Source organism: Chelonia mydas, chromosome 10 (genome assembly GCF_015237465.2).
Source record: "Chelonia mydas isolate rCheMyd1 chromosome 10, rCheMyd1.pri.v2, whole genome shotgun sequence".
Taxonomy (NCBI): domain Eukaryota; kingdom Metazoa; phylum Chordata; order Testudines; family Cheloniidae; genus Chelonia; species Chelonia mydas.
In genome coordinates this window covers 43,711,656-43,731,188 of record NC_051250.2, presented here as the reverse complement: position 1 = coordinate 43,731,188, position 19,533 = coordinate 43,711,656, and the positions used below count along the sequence as shown (strand labels likewise).

The 19,533-nt window shown below is 48.0% G+C and overlaps 1 protein-coding gene across 12 annotated transcripts in view; it reads right to left on the bottom strand.

The window, feature by feature from the left end:
• The window catches only part of CPEB1 (cytoplasmic polyadenylation element binding protein 1), a 78,254-nt gene extending 60,805 nt beyond the window's left edge, over positions 1-17,449 (bottom strand). For 2 of the 12 annotated variants that reach the window (XM_043523991.1, XM_043523992.1), the window contains exon 1: positions 16,216-16,885. Coding sequence is in view for 5 of the 12 variants with exons in the window: in XM_043523988.1 (XP_043379923.1) it covers positions 17,285-17,299 (15 nt within the window). In the remaining 7 variants the exon portion in view is untranslated. Of the gene's footprint in view, positions 1-236; positions 257-16,215; positions 16,886-17,284 lie in introns of those variants that run through there. The other 10 variants (XM_037911524.2, XM_043523985.1, XM_037911523.2 and 7 more) reach the window with 8 other exon arrangements.
• Positions 17,450-19,533: the final 2,084 nt, after the last annotated feature.

The window sequence follows — 19,533 nt, the reverse complement described above, 5'->3', positions numbered from 1 at the left end:
GCCATGCTAATCAGATGTTAGCTGGCCTACTTTGAACAAGGTATGATTTTTACAGCCATAGTTTGGTTTTAAGTTCAATACTTGGGTTACTTTTACCTTTAGGTCTCTACACTTAGAGCCACATCTCAGTATAGTTCCTTTGTGTCAAAGGAAGAGGGTCAAGAGCATGGGTGAGCAAGCTTTTGTTAGTATAAAGAATGACCAGTGAAATCAGAACACCCCTCCTCAAGTCTTACCTGTTCTGTAAAAGACAACTTAGTCAAGCAGTGTCTTGCCTGGGGCTGCACAAGTCAGCAGCATAACTGGGATATGGGACTCAGTTCTGGTCTTCCAGTCCTATGATCAGATCACAACAGCTACTGAGAACCCTTTCAGTACTGATGTGCAAGAGGCCACCTAGCTCTGGGTTGACAAGGCCCTGGAATTTGGCATATCCAGGGTACAGGTACATTTGAGCCAATATAGGATTTCCAAACACACCATCTTGAACACAGTTGCCCTTCTGCAGTTTGTCTGCACTGCATAGTCTGGGGGTGGGGGTTGCCCATAGGTGGATTTTAAGTTATGGGAGGTAGCACTTTCTTCATAGCTTTGATAGTGGACGACACACACAGTGGTCAGTCTGACCCACCAGTCTAGATGGTACTTGTATAAACACTTGTTTCTTCTGAAGAGATTGTGTAGAAGCACCTACAGTGGCTGGACACTCTTACTTGCTAGAGGGGCAGGAAAAGAAACCTGGGACATTTTGGGGTGCAGCAAAGCTCACATGCCTTGTCTGTAGTGGTGCCCCCAGGGCTAGCCATGCCCCACTAACATTAACCACAACCATCCTTGCCCACATTAACAGCAAATTCTTGTTGATCACGGTTAGCATTTAACATACTGCATTGAGTCAGACCCTGCCTAAGCCTCCCCCTAGCTGCTGGGGAAGGAGAACCTCACTTGATTTTCACTATTAGGTATGGAGCTCTGGACACAGCAATTCCAGGTACTATGGCCCAACTCAGCAATCAGAGCAGTGGGGTTAGTTAGAAAGCGACCCTCTTGCAAAAAAAAAAAGTGGTGACAACACCTGCTTTTGAGAGGTACCATGAAGTCTACAGGAATGATTTCACTTAGAGGGAAGTGGGGAAGGAGCACTTGTGATCCTGGCAGACCAGGTGCTAGCTCCTGCCAAGGTCCCCATGTCTCAGCTGAATACTGAAATACTGAGCTGGAACCAGTCTGGCTCACCTGTTAAAATAGGTATTAGAATTATATGAATGTGTTTAGACTTTATGGAATGCTTGTGAAATGCTGCATATATTAATTGCATTTATAACATTGTATTGTAAGGTAATGTTCAAACATTTGCATTGTAAGCCTCTAACTGTAAATCAGACAGCAGAGAGGCATTAACTAGCATGAAATGCTGGCCTCCTACAAAAGGCATTATGTCTTGTCCAACTAGGAAGGCCCATCAACAGATGAGTGGAACATTAGAGGTCTCACACAGGAGACTTGCAAGCGAATTTGTCCAATTGACGTAGTTTGCAGCTCAAAGTCAGAGGGAGGAAAGGAACAAAAACCCTTACCAAGGAGGAACTATACCATTATTGCTTAGACTCTGGGGGCAAGGTTTTCTAGGCATAAGCAAGAGAATGCCAGTGATGAGCCTGGGTTAGCCTTAAGAGCACACAAAGCTTGCTTATTACTGAAGTTTTTAGTACCTTTTGAAACTGAAGATTTTAACTCATTTGTCTGTTTACACTTGCTTTAACCTTTCAAGCCAGAGGTTCACATACTCTGGTCTGTGACCTCCATTCAAGTGGTCTGCATGTAGTTCCCTCTAAGGTGCACGCCTGGGCAGCCACATAAGAGAATGAAGGGCCACCTACCTAATTAGTGGAGCCATGCAACTTTCCTCAGCTCAGGGGGAGAGGGCACATCATTGCATTAGAAAGGTAAGACTACCGATATTAAATATGAGTTGTGCGCTTTTATTTGTAGAACAAAAATGTTAATCATTAAGGTTTTTTATATAGCACATTCATCCAAAGTGCTTTATAATAGTTAGCTAATGGTACAAAAAACATTTGGAAAGATTAAGTAATCTGCTGAGGGTCTCAGCAATTTGAGTGGTCCACACTCGCCAAAGTTTGAGAACTGCTGTTTTAAGCAACTCATTTTCTTTTCCTATTTAATAAACCTATAGTTTGTTATAGGATTGGCTACCAGTGTAGTGTATGGTGAGAGATTTAAGGTTCAACTGACCTGGGGTAAGTGACTTGCCCTTTGGGACTTGCAGTAACCTGACTTGTTGTGATTCATGGTGTAAGGGACCATTGCAAAGATAGGCCCACCTAGGTGGTGAGACAGATTGGGGTACCCAACAGGACTGTCTGACTCCATGTTAAGGCTGATAGCACCTGAGGAGTTGATGCCTGGTAAGTGGTTGGTGAAATGTATGTCTAGAACTCACAGCCAATTTGGTGCTTGCATGCTGGTTCTTAAGTCTGCCCTGAGGTTGGTACTCATGCTCTTTAGCCACTGCAGAGCAACATGACAGCACTGTGAGCTAGTCCCCTGCCCATCACTCCAGTCAGCAGCTATTAACTGGAATGACAGCCAAAGTAAGCTGAGCATTAGCCTGACTTTAGGGAGGAAAAGCATAACTAAGTGTTGGTCTTTTCCTGTCCTCCCAGAAGCCCTGCCTCATGGTGACCCTCTAGAAGAGGGAAGGGAGAGCAATGTACTCCCTGGCACCATCCCAGAGTGTTAGCACTACATTCTCAAGCCTCTGCTGACCCAGGAGCAAGATGCCACACTTTGTGCTGTGCTATTGGGTTGGGGACACCTGCCCCACTCATCCAACTGAAGTGCCAATGCAGCCAAGAGCTGTGCTCCTGTGGGTGTCTGGGTAAGTCCCCTGCACAGGCACACAAAAGTTATCATTGATGAGTCTTGCAGGGAAGGTTTAAAACAGGGGCAGGAAAATACAATTCCTGCAGTCCTGACCCCTGGAATGGCAAAGGAGTCATTTTCACTGTGCAACCCTGGATTCCACAGCCTTTAACAAGCTGGCTACAAAGCTCGATTCCTAGCATGAGAACAGAACACACATCAACTGCAGCAAAGCTGATACAGGCCAGGCTGTTGAAGCTACCAGCCATTAAATCTGCTCCCATGAAATGAAGGAAAACAGGAAAGCATTCTGCTCTGTTTTTAAGACGGAACATGTGCTTGGTCAATACATACCGACTTAGAATTATGCAAGTCAAATTTCTCTTCAGGAATCTTTGACACAGCCTGTATCCACAAAAACCAACAAGGAGTCCAGTGGCACCTTAAAGACTAAAATTTATTTGGGCATAAGCTTTTGTCTTATGCCCAAATAAATCTGTTTAAGGTGCCACTGGACTCCTTGTTGGTTTTGTGGATACAGACTAACACTGCTACCCCCTGATACTTGACATACATAATCTCCTTTATTGATAACCAGTGGTTACAGTCTCACTACAACGCTCGTATGGGAAGGAAGGCTTATATGCCAGAAATGCTGCTATCAGCACAAAATCAAGCAGAGACTGAAGAGACAGATGCTGGGCTGGTTTTATTTTTAGAAGCCCTGTTAAAGTTCTCTCCTGTAAGTGAACGTAACTGCCATACTGGGCCAGACCAAAGGTCCATCAAGTCCAGTATCCTGTCCTCTGACAGTGGCCAATGGCAGGTGCCTCAAAGGGAATGGACAGGTTATCAAGTGTTCCATGCCCTGTCACCCAATCACAGCTTCTGGCAAACAGAGGCTAGGGACACTATTCCTGCCCATCCTGGCTAATAGCCATTGATGGACATATCTTCCATGAATCTATCTAGCTCCCTTTTGAACCCTGTTATAGTATTGGCTTTCACAACACCCTCTGGCAAGGTGTTCCAGAGGTTGACAGTTCATTGCATGAAATACTGTGTTTTAAACCTGTTACCTATTAATTTCATTTGGCGGCCCCTTGTTCTTGTATTATGAGAAGGAGTAAACACTTCCTTATTTACTTTCTCTATACCACTCATGATTTTACAGACCTGTGATATCCCCACTTAGTTGCCTCTTTTCCCAAGCTGAAAAGTCCCAGTCTTACTACTCTCCTCAAATGGAAGCTGTTCTATACCCCTAATAATTTTTAGGGCCCTTCTCAACCTTTTCCAATTCCTCATATATATACAGACACACGCACGTGCAGCTACCACTGGCTCAGAAGGCAGGATCCACCTGGCAGGTGTGAACCAGAAAGTCTTTACAACTTTATCCTAAACCCAAGTACATAGCCCATGTTCCTCAGTCCATCCACTGGCTCCAGCACCAGTGTTTTTGCACCTGTTTAAACATATTTAGCTTTATCAGTACAACTTTCCCAGTTTTCTTCACTTCCTAGTTCCAAGTGCAGTTATAACTTTGAAAACTTTCAAGCCTTCATCATGTTTCTTCTAGTTTTTAGATTAGAAATTGAGGTATTCTGTACCCTGAACAACTATGATACCTGAGAACTTGTGGATTTGTCAAATCCTGCTGTATCACCAGGTAGAAGCTAGGCAAATGATGGAACAGATTTTAGTGATAGTTTTAAGTGTTAACACCTATTTAACCCCAGTACAGCTGACAGCTCCACTGTTCCCAAGGAAAGGTGCTTGACCATGGTTTCTCTCCCAAATTAAAGACCTTGAATTTGACTCAATCTATGGAGTAGAATAAAATCTACTCCCTACTTTTATCTCTAGTGATACAGAGACCAGGGAGCTCTGGGAAAGGACAGGAGGAAAGCAGGGAACCATGTTAATGCTAGTCAGGCTTAACTAATGTGGGAAGTTCAGAAGCTGCCATGGGAGGAAGCATGCAGAAGGCCATTCTGCAGGGCTCTTTACAGTGTCACGCCTGGTCTACACCAGGAAATTAAGCTGATATAACTACATTCCTCAGGGGTGTGCAAAATCCACATCCCAAAGCGATGCAGTTAAACTGACCTAATCCTTGGTTTAGACAGGAAAATTCTCCCATCAACCTAGATACCACCTCCCAGGGAGGTGGAGTACCTACACAGACAGGAGAATCCCTGGCATCAGTATAGGTAGTCTCTTCACTGATGCACTACAGCAGCACTGCTTCAGTGTTAGTATAGACAACCTCTCAGTAAAGCAGCTTCCATGCTGATTTGAGTGGCAATTCAGAACAGCAAAAAGCAGAACCAACTCAACTTCTAGGCCTTTGTACAAAAGTAGCAAAAAAGGGTACTTCCTCCTTAGATATCACCTTCAAGATTCAAGTTCAGCTAGAATGGATTTACAATGATCTGATTTAAGGTAGCTTTACTAAGGTCTTGTCTACACTTAAAACATTACAGTGGCTCATCTGTACCACTGTAGTGCTTCACAGGTAGCTAGACACTACCTACACTGAGAGGATTCTCCTGTTGGTGTAGGTAATCCACCTCCTCAAGAGGCAGCAGCTGGGTCAACAGAAGACTTCTTCCATCAACCTAGTACAGTCTACACCACGGTTCAACCAGTAAAGCTACATCTCAAAGGTGTGGATTTCTCACACCCCATGAGCTGTAACTATATGGATTAAAATTTTAGTGTAGACCAGGCCTATACACCAGAGTGATATATGCAGAGTCACAAGAAGTTCTATTTGTTCAAATCCATAATATGAATATTGCTTTAATCTCCCAGACAAACCTACATTCCTTAAGTCACATGGTCATCTCAAGTGAGAGCTTGACATCAACACTTTGGTTCCAGGGAAGCTGTGCCAGTAATCCTTGCCCTGCAGCCCACAAGCCTAGCTGTTTTGCAGGGTACTGCATACAGCTCTACAAGCCTTCCTGTAAAGGTAGACTGTTCATATCTTGCCCCCATTGCATCTCCCTTGACTCCTCCCACCTCAAATATTTGAAACATGGCCTTGATTCATGGGCAGAAGAGACTTCCACTCAGTATATTGATACTATGGTGATGGGTGCTCCAGAAATGTGATGTAAAGTCACATGCAAATTAGATATAGCCTTCTAGATCTTGGTAGCATGAAGACCACACATTACTAGCACAAGTGGTTTACTAGTTAGTGAAGACTAGCCAACAAAGAGGTAAGATTCAAATCACTGCAGTGGATGCTGCCAAAAGCTTTGGTACAATACCTTCATCTCTGCTTCCTTGGTCAAGTGATACCGGGCTACTCTGACTAAAGCACCAGTGCAGAAGGTCTGGAGAACCAGCTCCAACAAGCAGCATCTGTGCTGAGGCAGGATGAAGTGACAGCATGGAGAACTGTTGAAGCATTAGTCTTTGCAGAGAGGGGTCTTTCTGTACTGGGTTGTCTCCAACTGATTGTGCAGAACCAAAATTACTACATAAAAGGGTGACCAGATACGGTTTAAACAAGCCAGTGCAAGGATATGTTTAGTTTACCAGAAGCATGAGCAGCCTCACTCATAGCCAAGAACATACGTATTTAAGCACTTCAGGGAGCTTCATATGTCTACACACAGCTACTACTGAAAAAGGAAACAGGATGGGCTAGAGTGACATAGCAGGAGGGAAGCTGGATCACTGGCTCAGTCTTGAGGGATGGTGAGAGGAAGGGTTTTCACTGAACCCAGAGATGAGTAGCGGCGCTTCATGATAGACAATGGAAGCGATGACTCAAAAGATTAGTCTGAGGACATGAACCAATGAGCCAGAGGTGAGGCCCAGCATGAGTTAGTGACCAAAGGGAGTTACCATCTGCCAGCTGTGAGGCTTCAGAAGTGGACACTTGCTGGAACTCAGACCACTGGATTTTAACTGGCTTTTTCAGCTGAGACCACATTTCAAGAGGCCCAGTGAGACTGAGCTCTCTTCTTGCGCTGAGTGGGGTCTCACTTGGGGCTGAAGTATGCTGATGTATGGGGGTACTTTGCAGTAATGCTGCTCATGCTGGACTTAGAATCATAGAATATCAGGGTTGGAAGGGACCTCAGGAGGTCATCTAGTCCAACCCCCTGCTCAAAGCAGGACCAATCCCCAATTTTTGCCCCATACCCCTAAATGGCCCCCTCAAGAATTGAGCTCAACCCTGGGTTTAGCAGGCCAAAGCTCAAACCACTGAGCTATCCCTCCCCCCAACTTCCCTTAACCAAAGCTCTCAACCCTGGAGCCTGAGCCAGCTCCATCTAAGCTTGCTGGAAAAACTTTTTAGAATGTAACATGAAGTTTTCATGTGGGATTTGAACAGTGTAAGGAAGTCAAACATGGTGGTCATCCAGGGTAGTTTAGGCAAAACCAGGTTCTAGATTAGGTCCTTACCTGGTCTAGAACAGTGAGGTTTGTTTCTGCTCACCAAGCAAACTTAAGCCTTTTCCACACAAGGAACATTTTGTAGTAGCTTCCCACTGGTGCTAACCTGGGTTCAGTTCCATCTCTGGCTGTGATGTCAAGAATCCTAGTACAGACAAGTTGGATTCTGAAATGGGGCTTGAAATGCCAAGGCCTGGCCTACACTGCAAGAGCTATGCCAGTATAACTAGATAGGTAAGGGTGTGATTTTTTTTAAAAAAGCAAGCCCTGGTGCGGATGCAGGTGCCTTACACTGGTACAGCTCATTTCCCTTTCTAAACAGGAGTAAACTATATCATACACACACTTATACTGTGTAACTGCATGCACATTAGGGTTTTTGCTGCTTTAACTACACTCCAATGGCCCTAGACCAAATGGTACCCCAGGTGAGGAGTATTTTTGGCCCCTGCCCCTAGCTTTTGTTAAACTTTTGCATATATTGTTTTTAATTAAATTTGTAGCCCATTTCATAAGTTCAATGTACAATTTGCATGCATGGTTTATCCCTATCATAAGAATAAATTTCCATGCTAGGATCTGTGCATCTGATTTATTTGTGCCATATATAAGCAACTAAAAATTGTTTCTTCTAAGCTTATCACTAACAATAAAAACAGCACCCAAAGCCCAGTACCCCTCAAGCCCTGCACTTCAGTCAGTTGTCTGTCACCTGCCCCTAAATCCAGCCCTGACTACACTGACAGTTAAAGCAGCAAAATAAGTTTGTGTAGACAAGCCCTAAGCTGTCTAACTCCACGTAAAATACCTGGAGTCTCAATGCTCCAAATGCCAGTGGAGCAGAACTGGTGAGGGAAATCTTGCAATTTAGTGTAGACAGGCCCTTAGAAAATGCTTTGTTCTGACCAGCTGTTTCCAGCCAATCTCAGAACCATTGTCAGAGAACACAGCTTTTGAGATGAAACACTTCATGCAATTGTGTTGCTTTTGCCAAAGTTTTGCTTTGAAAAAAATGGAAAGTTCTGATGTCAAAACATCCCATTTGCTATTTTTTTAGAGCAAAGTATTCTGATTTTGTTTTGAAGCCACTTGTTTTGAATTTTGTATTGCATTAATAAAAGTAGAATCCAAGATATGCAGTTTTGATTTTGCCAAACATTAACACACCACATTTTGATCAACCCAAAGTGAAGTTTCCAGAATTTTCTCCTTAATTTCAAAATTTTGGGGTTTGGTCCTAATTAGACCATCACACAACATCAATCTCAAAGTCCTCTGCACAGCTCTAACAGGGACCACACTGGTTTCAAATGTAGAGCGCCAGAGAGCAGACACCCCCGAGTGCAGTAAGTTTCAGTGCTGTAAAGCCACAGTGTAGACAGTGCACCAGCACTGGTAGCTACGCCCCTTGTGGAGGTGGGTTTTTTCTCTCCAGAGCATTGGGAGAGCTCTCTCCCAGTGCTCTGCTGCGACTACACAGGCCATGTTAAAGCACTGCCATGGCAGCGCTTTAACATTGCCAGTGTAGACTAGCCCTTAGTTGTTCAGAGAACTCTTCTTACCTCAGGCTATGTTTACACTACTGTGGTAAGTCAACCTACACTACACAACTCCAGCTCCATGAATAATGTAGCTGGAGTCGATGTACCTTAGGTCGAGTTACCATTGGGTCTATAAGAGAAAATCTCCCATTGACTTACCTTACTCTTCTCATCAAGGGTAGAGCACAGGGATCGACTAGAGAGCGATCTACAGTCAATTTGGTGGGTCTTTACTAGACCTGCTAAATTGACTGCCAGTGGATCGATCTCAGAGCATCAATCTCTGCAGTAGTGTAGATCTGCCCTCAGTGTCAGCTAGATAAGAGACCTAGACACTAGTGTTCATGTAGAAAGACTTTCCTCCATCAAACAGTTTTTCTAGCCTTGTCATTCAGTTCACAATTGGTAGGTAAAGGAGCAGTTTACAGTTTTGAAGGTGTGATAGGGTAAAAGCTATCCAGCCCTTAATGCTGCCATGTTTTTTCCAGGGAACCAATTCAAGTTCAACCAAACCTCCAATGAGGTTATGAAAGAAAGTGTTTCCAATCTGACTGCCAGCTGCCTTGTTAGAGTCAAACCCTTCGCTTCCCCTGGGGTATGGACTGTGTGGAAAGTTAAAAGTCTGGAACACAACTTGAGCCCTGACTACCTGAGAAGAATGCTTGGGGCCTGTCTTCTGTTGCTATGCTGTTTCCATGCAGACACTGCCCAATGATAGAAGACAGACATACAAAGCCACTCTCTAATAAGAACTTTACTTAGGCCTCCTTAAATTCCTACCACCAAATATAAGGTGTTTAAATGGAGACTCACATACTATCACAGTAAGGACAAGAGCACTACATTCCTGGAAACAGTGCATCCTGCAGGTTCCAGCACTGTAGCATTGAAGTTCCCATTAATTCTCACTGGAAACCGAGTGTTGGTGTTGAGACCAATTTAAGGGAATACAAACAGATTAACAAGAACCACATACCTGCTCAGATGTGAGAGCAGACCTGAACCTCAAGATTTTAGTGAAGATTTTATGGATGCCAGCTTTGCATACTGTTCCACCTCTCCAAAACCAGCTGCTGCCATTTTGATGTTAACACAAACTACACTGGGTAATGCCTCTCCTAGCAACCCAGGCTCATTAGTGTTCACAAGCAAACAACTATACAAATTGTGGAATGATGTGCACAGCACATTCCTGACAGCATCAATATTGTCACACTAGTGCACAGACAGAAGCAAGAGCCATGCTGGCTTCAGCTGCTCTGGTTTCAAACAAGTTAATTCTTGCCAAATGCAGGGAGCAGAGTGCACAATAAAGCAACTGGCCCTGCAAAAAGCAATTAATACTAGCCCTGTTAACCTAGTTACAGTCAGTAAGCAGCAGTCTGACCCAGTTCTCACTCTCCCTGCACTCAGGAATCATGAAGTTTACACAGCTCCAGTAACATGTCTAAGTAGTCACCTAAGCACTGTGCATCATAGGCCAGATCTACACTACAGACCTATACCTGTATAACTACAGGCTTGTGGGAGGGGAGGGTGAAAAATCCACATCTCAGCCATGTAGTTCTACTGACCTAATCCCTGGGGTAGCCAGTGCTATGCTGACAGGAGAGCACCTCCTATCGCCTCTGCAGGAGATGGATTTGCTCCAGCATAGAACTGTCTTCACTTAAGTAGTACAGCTGTGCCCAGGCAGCATTTTAAGTGCAGACCTGCACAGTCTTCCTGTTTCCCCATTTCCTCACTAACTCTTTCTTCATTGGGAAGAAGACAGGGCAACCTACCCTCGTCCGTCTGGCTAACATTTCCCCTTTCACCCTCACCATCTGGGCCTACCTCAGGATATCATACTAGTTTGTGATGTCCAATTAGGTGGCCCAGAGGGTTGTGCAAGAATTTGTTGTACAGCATATGCTGTGCATGCTGTCCTACAGCTTCAGACAAAGTCAACTGTCAGGGACCTGGTTAGAACACAGGAATCCTTACAAATCACAAGCCCAGGGATTGTTCCAGTCAGCTGGAACAAATTATGATTCTAGTGTTCCCAAATAGCATGAAGTCCAAAACCTTCATACTGTGGAAACATGGGTAAGGCATGCTTTAGCTCCATTTTGCAGTATAATGGTGCCAACTACTGTGCCACAATTTAGACCACCACCACCTCTGTATGTGTGAGATTCTGTAGCGTAGAAAGGACTCAAGCAAGACCATTTGCCTTAACTATCTTTAAGCTGAGGTGTCAGCATGCATGGGCCAGAGCCTGCCCAGCTGATTTCTCTGGGTGCCCTGTGTGACAAACTGAGGTGTAATAGCATGACACTGCACTGTCAAGATTAGCTACTGCACTGCATTTTAACAGACTGAATGGAGAGGGGTGAGGCAGAAGCCCAGGAATTGCTGCAAGAAAGGCAATACAGAACAGGGGAAGTGAGCACACAGGAGGGTGGAGAAGGAAGAGATATAGGGCAGAAACAGTTGAAGAGCAGGATGGTAGGAGTGACTGTCCCCCCAATTAAGTGAGACAGTAGAATATTAAACAGTAACAAAGGCCAGACTCCACCTTTGATCCTTATGAACCCTTCCCATGGACATTAGTAGGGGCTTTGTTGTGGGTGGAGGGGGTTTGGACTCCTACATTCATGCCCAAGCCCAAACCATAACTAAGCTGAATTTGCTCTATCATTTGAGATCACAGTCTTACATAGCTCTAACAGTGCTCAATGCCATTTCCCAGGCCAGCAGAGGCAGCGCAGAAGAGTATTATATCAGAGTGAGGATATACCGTATTGCATAGTTTAATCTTGTCTATACTAGCCAGGAAGCCATGTTGAACAGTTCCTGCTAGCAAGATGCTGAACCATTCTGGCCATTACTGATTTACGGAGATTAGAGTGCCTATCCACAGCAGCTCTGGAAGACCACCTCTGTAGGCCAGCCTGACACCAGACTCAACCCAGCCTCACAGCTAGTTGGGCACAACAGATCTGAATGTTTTTGTTTGGTGGAAATTTACAACACTCTGTATTTAACATGTCTCAGGATTTTGAGACCCAGGATTCCCTTGATACATACATCTAAGACACCTAATAAGAACTTTAGACTACAGGTCCCTCTGAAAGGAAATGCAAGGAGTTACAACATCGCTTAAGAAACAAATACAGGAAAACTGGATTAGTAAAGTAACTAGTGATGGGGAGCAGAACAGATTAGGAAAAGGAAACAAAAATTCCAATGGTACCAATTTCAGTGTATAGTATCTAGAGCAGTATAAACAAGTCATTGGCTGTATGAAATTTTAGTTTGTACTGACTTTGCTAGTGCTTTTCACGTAGCCAGTTATAAAACCATGCAAATATGAGTTGATGTATCCCCTGGAAGGCCTCTGCATACCCCTGGTTCAGAACTATTGGCTCCACAACAGCATAGATGCTTACTACTGTAGTAAAGTTACCTGAAATACAGCAGCTAGGTCTATGGAAGACCCTGATCAGCCCAGCAGTGTCTACACCAGGTCACCTTAACTACATTTCAGGGTGAGTTTCACACCCCTGAGCACCAGCACTATATTGGCCTATTTGGGAAAGTAGCCTAGCCCTCAGCTGTGGCAGTAAAAAGGAGGCCATTCTAAGAGCTGCTGCCCATTGGACCCAAGTGAAGCTGGGGCTTATGGAGCCCCACTATGCCTTTTGGCCCCGATTACACTACAGACACTGCAGTAGGACAGCTATAGCACAGTGCACCATACAGCTGACACTTCCTACAACACCTTCCATTGCTCTCATTACTGTGGGCTTGTTTACACTTGAAACACTACAACTATGCCAGTGTGAACCCCATCTATGCAGAGGGTTGATCCTATTGGCATAGGACAGGTAATCCACCTCCCCAAGAGATGGTAGCTAGGTCAACAGAAGAGTTCTTTTGTTGACCTAGAGCGGTCTATGCCAGGGTTAGGTCAGCTTAACTGACCAGGCTTGTTGGTAATCCTGCAGCAGTAGCTAGGTCTTCAGAATAATTCTTCTATTGACCTAGCTGTGTCTATACCAGGGGTTAGGTTGGCATAGCTCCAGTGCCATTCACACCTCTGAAGGCCATGCTACGACAATTTTTAAAATACAAGACCAGGCCTTAGTCTGGGAGTCTCTCCAGTTGCTGCAGCAAGCATCTGACCCCACCCCTCTCAGCCAAAACCCCATTAGATAGAGTCTGACCCTGGACTAACTAATTCAATAGTGTCTTTTGGTGAGAGAAGATAAACACCCATGGCTATTGTTAAACACTACATTATGGCATTACAGCCACTTTGGACATAATTCCCCAATATCATTTAATGCTTTAAGTTACCCACTTTCTTATCTAAGACAAATAAACTGTGCTATAATTAGAGCACTATATTGCATCACCAGAGCCACTCAGCTAGGCAGGCAGTCATCAGGTAGCTGAAAAGTGGCTTGACAAGTTACTGTGACATACGTCCTAGTGTTGGGGGATCACTGCCAACTGTGGCTCATGTGGAGCATCATTCAGCAAAGTTTAGTAGCTCCTACAAGTAAAGGAGCAGTACATGACAGTACAGTGCACTGGCACATCTCTGAAGCTATCTTGTTCTCCAGCTTTTGTTAAGCATATCTAGATGTTTTGGTTGTGAACAAAGCATCAAAAAGTGATCGAGTACAACAGATGTAGAGACATTTACAGAATTCAGGCAGCCTGGAACAATAGCTCTGAGAGGTCTGAACAGCCCCATTCATCACAGTGAGGTGTTAACCCACATGCTAAATGAAAACTTAAATCTCAACATTGTTAGCTATGTCATGCCTCCTAAGTATTGTGGGGATCAGATTTGCACAATTTATTGTGAGCAACACCTAACTGAGGCCACAAGAAGGGAGCATTTCTGTACCACTTAGGGCTTGTCTACACTTACATTTTATAGTGCTCTAACTTGCTGGCTCAGGGGTGTGAAAAATCAACCCCCAAGCACAACAAGTCTGAGCACTTTAAAGCACTAGTGTAGACAGGCTCCGAGCACTGGAAGTTGTGCTCCCAGGGCCAGAGCTAATCCCCTCATGGAGGTGGACTACCAGGAGCGCTGGGAGACCTCTCTCCCAGCGCACGACCACACTAGCAGCACTTAAGTTTCCAGTGTAGCCATGCCCTTATTCTCTCCCTTACCCCACTCCCAGTTAAGCAGCCAAGCAGAACTCAGAGCACACAGCTGCATTTGGCTCATACACACAAACTCACTCAGACAAGAACTTGGAAAAATCACCTTCCATCTCCCCCAACATTCAACAGCTGGTGTGGGTACAGGCAATGGAGTTGAGGGCAGGGTGACCAGATGTCCTATTTTTAAAGAAGCCATGCTTTTTTTGGGGACTTTTATATAGGGACCTATTACCCCCACCCCCATCCCATTTTTTCCCCCACAGTTGCTATCTGGTCACCCTAGTTGAGGGGCAACATGGTCATGGCCCAACCACTTCTTGGACAGAACAAACCTGAGTGATACCTGACCCCATGCACAGGTTGCAATGCTGCTCACTCAGACTATGTAGAGCAGTAGTTCTCAACCAGGGGCCCAGGACCCCCTGCAGGGCTGTGAGTAGGTTTCAGAAGATAAACCAGAGAGCAGGACAGGCATTAGACTCCCTGAGGCCCAGGGTAGAAAGTTGAAGCCCGAGCCTCACCACTCAGGGCTGAAACCAAAGCCCAAGCAACTTTGCTTTTCAGGGCCCTGGGCAACTGCCCTACTTGCTACCCTCCCCCCCCAAACAGCTCTGGCTTTTAATCTACTGGACATGCAGGAAAACAGTTGTGGCACAGGTGGGCCATGGCATTCGTATAGCATATGGGGAAGGCCTCAGAAAGAAAGGTTGAGAACCCCTGGTGTAGGGATTCAGGCTGCTGAATCGTAAAGTGGGGGGACAGATTTGCCCCCACCTGTAAATGGGGCTCCACAGCCCCTCAGTGTGGGAAAAGTTGCACAACTGTCTTTCATTTAAAGCACAGGTACTTTAAACAAACCTGTTTAAACAAATCCTTGCCCAACTCCAGCAGCAAGGATATGGTTCTTTAACCCAAGCACTAAATTCAGAAGAGCAGAGAATAACTTTCATTATGAAATGTGAAGGATCAAGGACCCATATCCTTCATGTACTTCTCAGACTGGATACACACCTTTTAGCCAGGGATCATTACAGCAAAGCAAATCCTGAGAGGTCTGCTTGCACATTTCCCTGGTGACATCCTAGCCATATGCGCCCTAATAGGCAGCAGTAACTATGGCAGACAGACTGAAACTAGCCAGTGTTTTTATCTGACAACTTCTTATGGTGTGCAGACCTTTCTTCCTAAGGGATTTAGGTGTTTTCTTCACAAGCCCCCAATGTTCAGACTGAGCTGTACCTTTGCAGAGAGGTTCTCTACAATCCGAGTCTCTTAAGATTAACTAGGAAAACAGGTAGTGAAGCACCAAGTGCTAGTCTCCTTGCTCACAACAGGACAACATAAGGGAACGAATAGGGCTTCAGCCCAAGCCTGAAGGGAGGCTGGAAGAAATCATAGCAAACTATGGTACACTACAGAAGAGCTCTGAACCCAAGTCCTTATGCCAATTTCTTACCATAAATAGGTTTCAGAATAGCAGCCATGTTAGTCTGTATTCGCAAAAAGAAAAGGAGTACTTGTGGCACCTTGGAGACTAACATTTATTTGAGCATAAGCTTTCGTGAGCTCATGAAAGCTCATGCTCAAATAAATGTTAGTCTCTAATGTGCCACAAGTACTCCTTTTCTTTTTGCCATAAATAGTTAATTCAAACTTTGATTTTCCAACCACCTTTCCGGGCAGTCTAAGAGCACGGTGCTCACTCCCCCAGCTCCTTCCCCTACCCCTGAGCAGCAGCAGGTGCGGCAGCACAGAACCGCTGCTCGCGCTGGACCGGCCTCCCCCGCCCCACGCTGACAGCTGCTCTCACCCGAGAAGCTGGAGACAGTGCGAGCCCAGGGCCTCTGCGCCAGGCCGAGCGGCGCCCGGCAGGGGTGAATGACCCGCAGCCAGCGCTGCCGGCCCGGCCCCTCCCAGCCGCGGGTGCGGGAGCCACAGCGAGAGCCCCGCCGGCAGCCCGCACTCACACCCGGCTCACCCTGCCCCGCAGGCCGGGCCCCTCTCCGCCCCGCCGGCAGTGCGAGCCCCTCACCCGCCGCGGGCAGATCCGCAGGGGCGGCTGGAGCCTTCCCCAATTCAGGGACCCCCAGCCTTCCTCTCGGCAGCGCCGGGGCCCCATCCCCAGGCCGGGGCGCCCTGGGGGAACAGCGATGACCAAGCACCCTCCGGCGGGTGTCGCCCCGCGGTCGGCCCTCACCTGGCGTGGTCGCCCTCTTGCCGCTGCCAACAGGTGCCGCTGCCCCGGCCGGGCCGGGCGTGTCCGCGCCGGGGCGCTGCGCGGGGCTGCCGGGCCGGGAGGCGGCTCCGCCGAGGCTGCTGCTCCGGGCTCCTCCGCGAACGTGTGAAACCACGTGAGGGGGCGGCCCGCCTGGCGCTGCGGGGACCGGCCCTTAAAGGGGCCGAGAGCGGAGCGCCCCGCCAGGACCCCGCCCCACCGCTGCGGGGACCTAGCGCCGTCCAGGTCCCCAGCCGGCGCCGGGACACCCGAGCCAGCAGCCCCCACCCACTCACCGCCCCGGAGCCGCCGGCCCTTGCGCCCGGGCACCTGCGCGAACTCCACAGCTGGAGCGAGCCGGGCACGGCGGCAGGCTGCTCCCCTCCCAGACACGCAGCCGGGTCCCACAGCCCGTGCCCGGGGGCCGAGGTCGCGCAGCCCAAGCCAGCAGCACCGCGGAGAGGGGAGGCCGGGGTGCTGGACGTTGCGCAGCGAGGGTGGAAGCCCACACGCACTCCGCCGGCCCCCGCAGTAGAGCTCGCAGGAGGAGCCAGAGGGCGGGTCTGAACGCCCCGGCGAGCCGCTGACGCCGGCACCTGCTGGCCACTGCACCCCACGCCCCTTGCTCCAGGCCGGCCGCGGATGGCCAAAAGCTCAGAAACTTGCGCGGAGCGACAGCGGCCAAACTGGCGCGGTCAGAGCCCAGCCCAGCGGGTCTGGCTACGCCACGGGTGCCCTGGACCCTCCCCGCGGGCCGCAGCGCCCGAGACCTGCCCCCGCCGGCCGGCCCGCTCCCCGCGCCAGGCTCGAGCCACCCACCGCGAGCCAGGGGGCCTGCGCAGGGCTCAGACACGGCGCGGGGGGAGGTCAGCCCCCCGCCACAGCAGCCGCTCCCACCCTTCCACCTACCACCAACACTTCGTCACGAGGAGTCTCGCGCGCCCCGCCCCCTCCCGCCCGTGAAAGTCAACACGCGGTCCCGCGCCGGCCAGCACGTGCCGCCCCGCCCCCGGGGCTCGGCGGAGGGAGGGGTGCGGCGCGGGGAACTCACCAGAGGGAAGGCCATGGCGCTGGGCGGGCGGGGTCGCTGCTGCGGGGCGGGTAGAGCTCGCTGGTCTCTCGCACCAGCAGCAACGGGCGCTGCTTGGCCCCGGAGGGTTTTATAGCCGCCCGCGCAGGCGGCGCCCGCTTCGCGGGGCCCAGGGGGCGTCGCCAAAGGGCGGGGCCGGCCGGCCCGCCCACACGCGTCGCGCCCGCCGCGGGGCCCCGGCCCCGGGGAGTTTGCAGACGCTCCCTAAGGGCAGTTAAAGGGGGCGCCGCGCGTTCTCGGGGCTGGCTTGGCTGCTGCGCAGCGGTGGAGCCAAGACTCCTGGGTTCTGCCCTGGCGCCGGGAGAGCAGCGGGATCTAGTGGTTAGAGCGGGGGGGGGGGCCCGGACTCCTGGGTTCTGTCCCAGCTCAGGGAGGGGAGTGGTAGCTATTGGTGAGAACAAGGGACCTGGGATTCAGGACTCCTGGGTTCTGTGCCAGCTCCAGAGGGGGCTGGGAGCCAGGACTCCTATAATCCATTCCCTCTCACCCCTCACTGTGCTTTGCTCTTTACTCCATGGCCTGGGCGAGGTGTGCAGTCAGATGGCAAGGCTGAATAAGGCACTGGGTACTCATGAAGTACCAGGATTGCTAGAAATTTGCATGTATGGCTTAGAAATCCAAGCACGGCATCATAGGGCCATTTTGGTAAAATGTAGCCAAGTTGCAATGACCCTCTTTCATCTTTAACATGACAGTGCAGCCTGCACAGGCGCCAGGTGCCAGCGGGCAATCCCCCCGAACCAATGGGCAGGCAGGAGAATTGTGCATGGATCCATAGCAGGATTCAGCCCTCCGTGACTATGGGCTTTTCTTCACATACAGTGCTATAGCAGTGCAACTGCGCCCGTGCTGCTGTGCTATTGTGGCACTTTAGTGCAGATACTACTATGGAGATGGGAGAGTTTCCCACATCAGCATAGTTAATCCACCTCCCTGGGAGGCGGTAGCTCTCCTGTTGACATAGCACTGTCTACACGAGGGGTTAGGTCAGTACAACTATGTCAGTCAGGGTTGTGGATTTTTCACACGCCCAAGCAATGTAGTTGTACTGATATAGGTGTGTAGTGTAGACTGGTCTCTGAAATATATTTTTAAGTTTAAGGAAAATGACCAGTTAAGTGTTCAAAGTCCAACCTGTGCACATCTAGCAAGCATTGACATCAATCCCCTAATCCTCTAAAGTCTTAAGCACAAAAGTAACCCATTGCGGGTAGTTGTGCATCAAATTACTCAGAGTCTGGATCTCAGCTGGAACAGACTTCACTGGAGCTAATGCCAATTCACACCAGCTGAGAGTCTGGCACCATGTTAATAAATCTGCAGGATTGGGGCCCAGGTTATAATACTGTGCTCTATCGTGTCTGTGCATTGACTGTGTCAGTTAACTGACTAGTCTTGTCTGGTTTGTTGAAAATATTTTTTTATTTGGTTTTGATTGTTTGGGCCTTTCTGGAGATGCCTAATATAACCCACTATTTAACTGTAAGTTCACTGGCTGTTTTTAGCCCTTTTCTTTAAAATTTCTTATCACTGCTAACACTGGTGGTTATAACATCAAGAACAGCATAGACAGGCATTTTAAGTACCATGCTATTCAACTTGGCTAGGAGCATATCTGCATAATATGCTGCTTAAAAAGCCATTGGTTCCCTAGCATTCCTAGTTTTGCTACAAACACTAGCAAATTTTAGGAAAAAATTCTTCATATGAACAAGACCTGTCTGAAATGAGAATGGTATAGGAAGGGGTCAGACTGAGGAGAAAAACAGGTGCTTTTCCAAGCTCTGCCCATAAAATAAACTCTGCCCACATGAGATGCTGCTCATTGTAGTTTGTACAGATGTTCAAATTACAATTATGCCTGCAGGCTGTCTGGTCTCCATGAACTCAGCTCTTCCTCACTCAGATCCAAGAACACCATCTTGGGCTCGGTGAGGCAGGTATACCCCAACCCACTGGGCTTCTTGACTTGGTTTCCCCATAGGCAAGGAGGGCTGAGCTGTCATTCATAGGAGGTTGTGCAGATCTTCATACTATCACCCTGTGTCTCATTTCTGCCATGCCTTAATGAGTGGTGAAATAGTCCACAATGTTGACATTCAACATATATCACTGGGTGAATGAGTTAGCCACCAGTGAAATGAAAGAGGCAGTTCACATCTCTCAGAATTATTTCTGGTTCCCCAGGCAGACTTCACTGCATCAGGTTT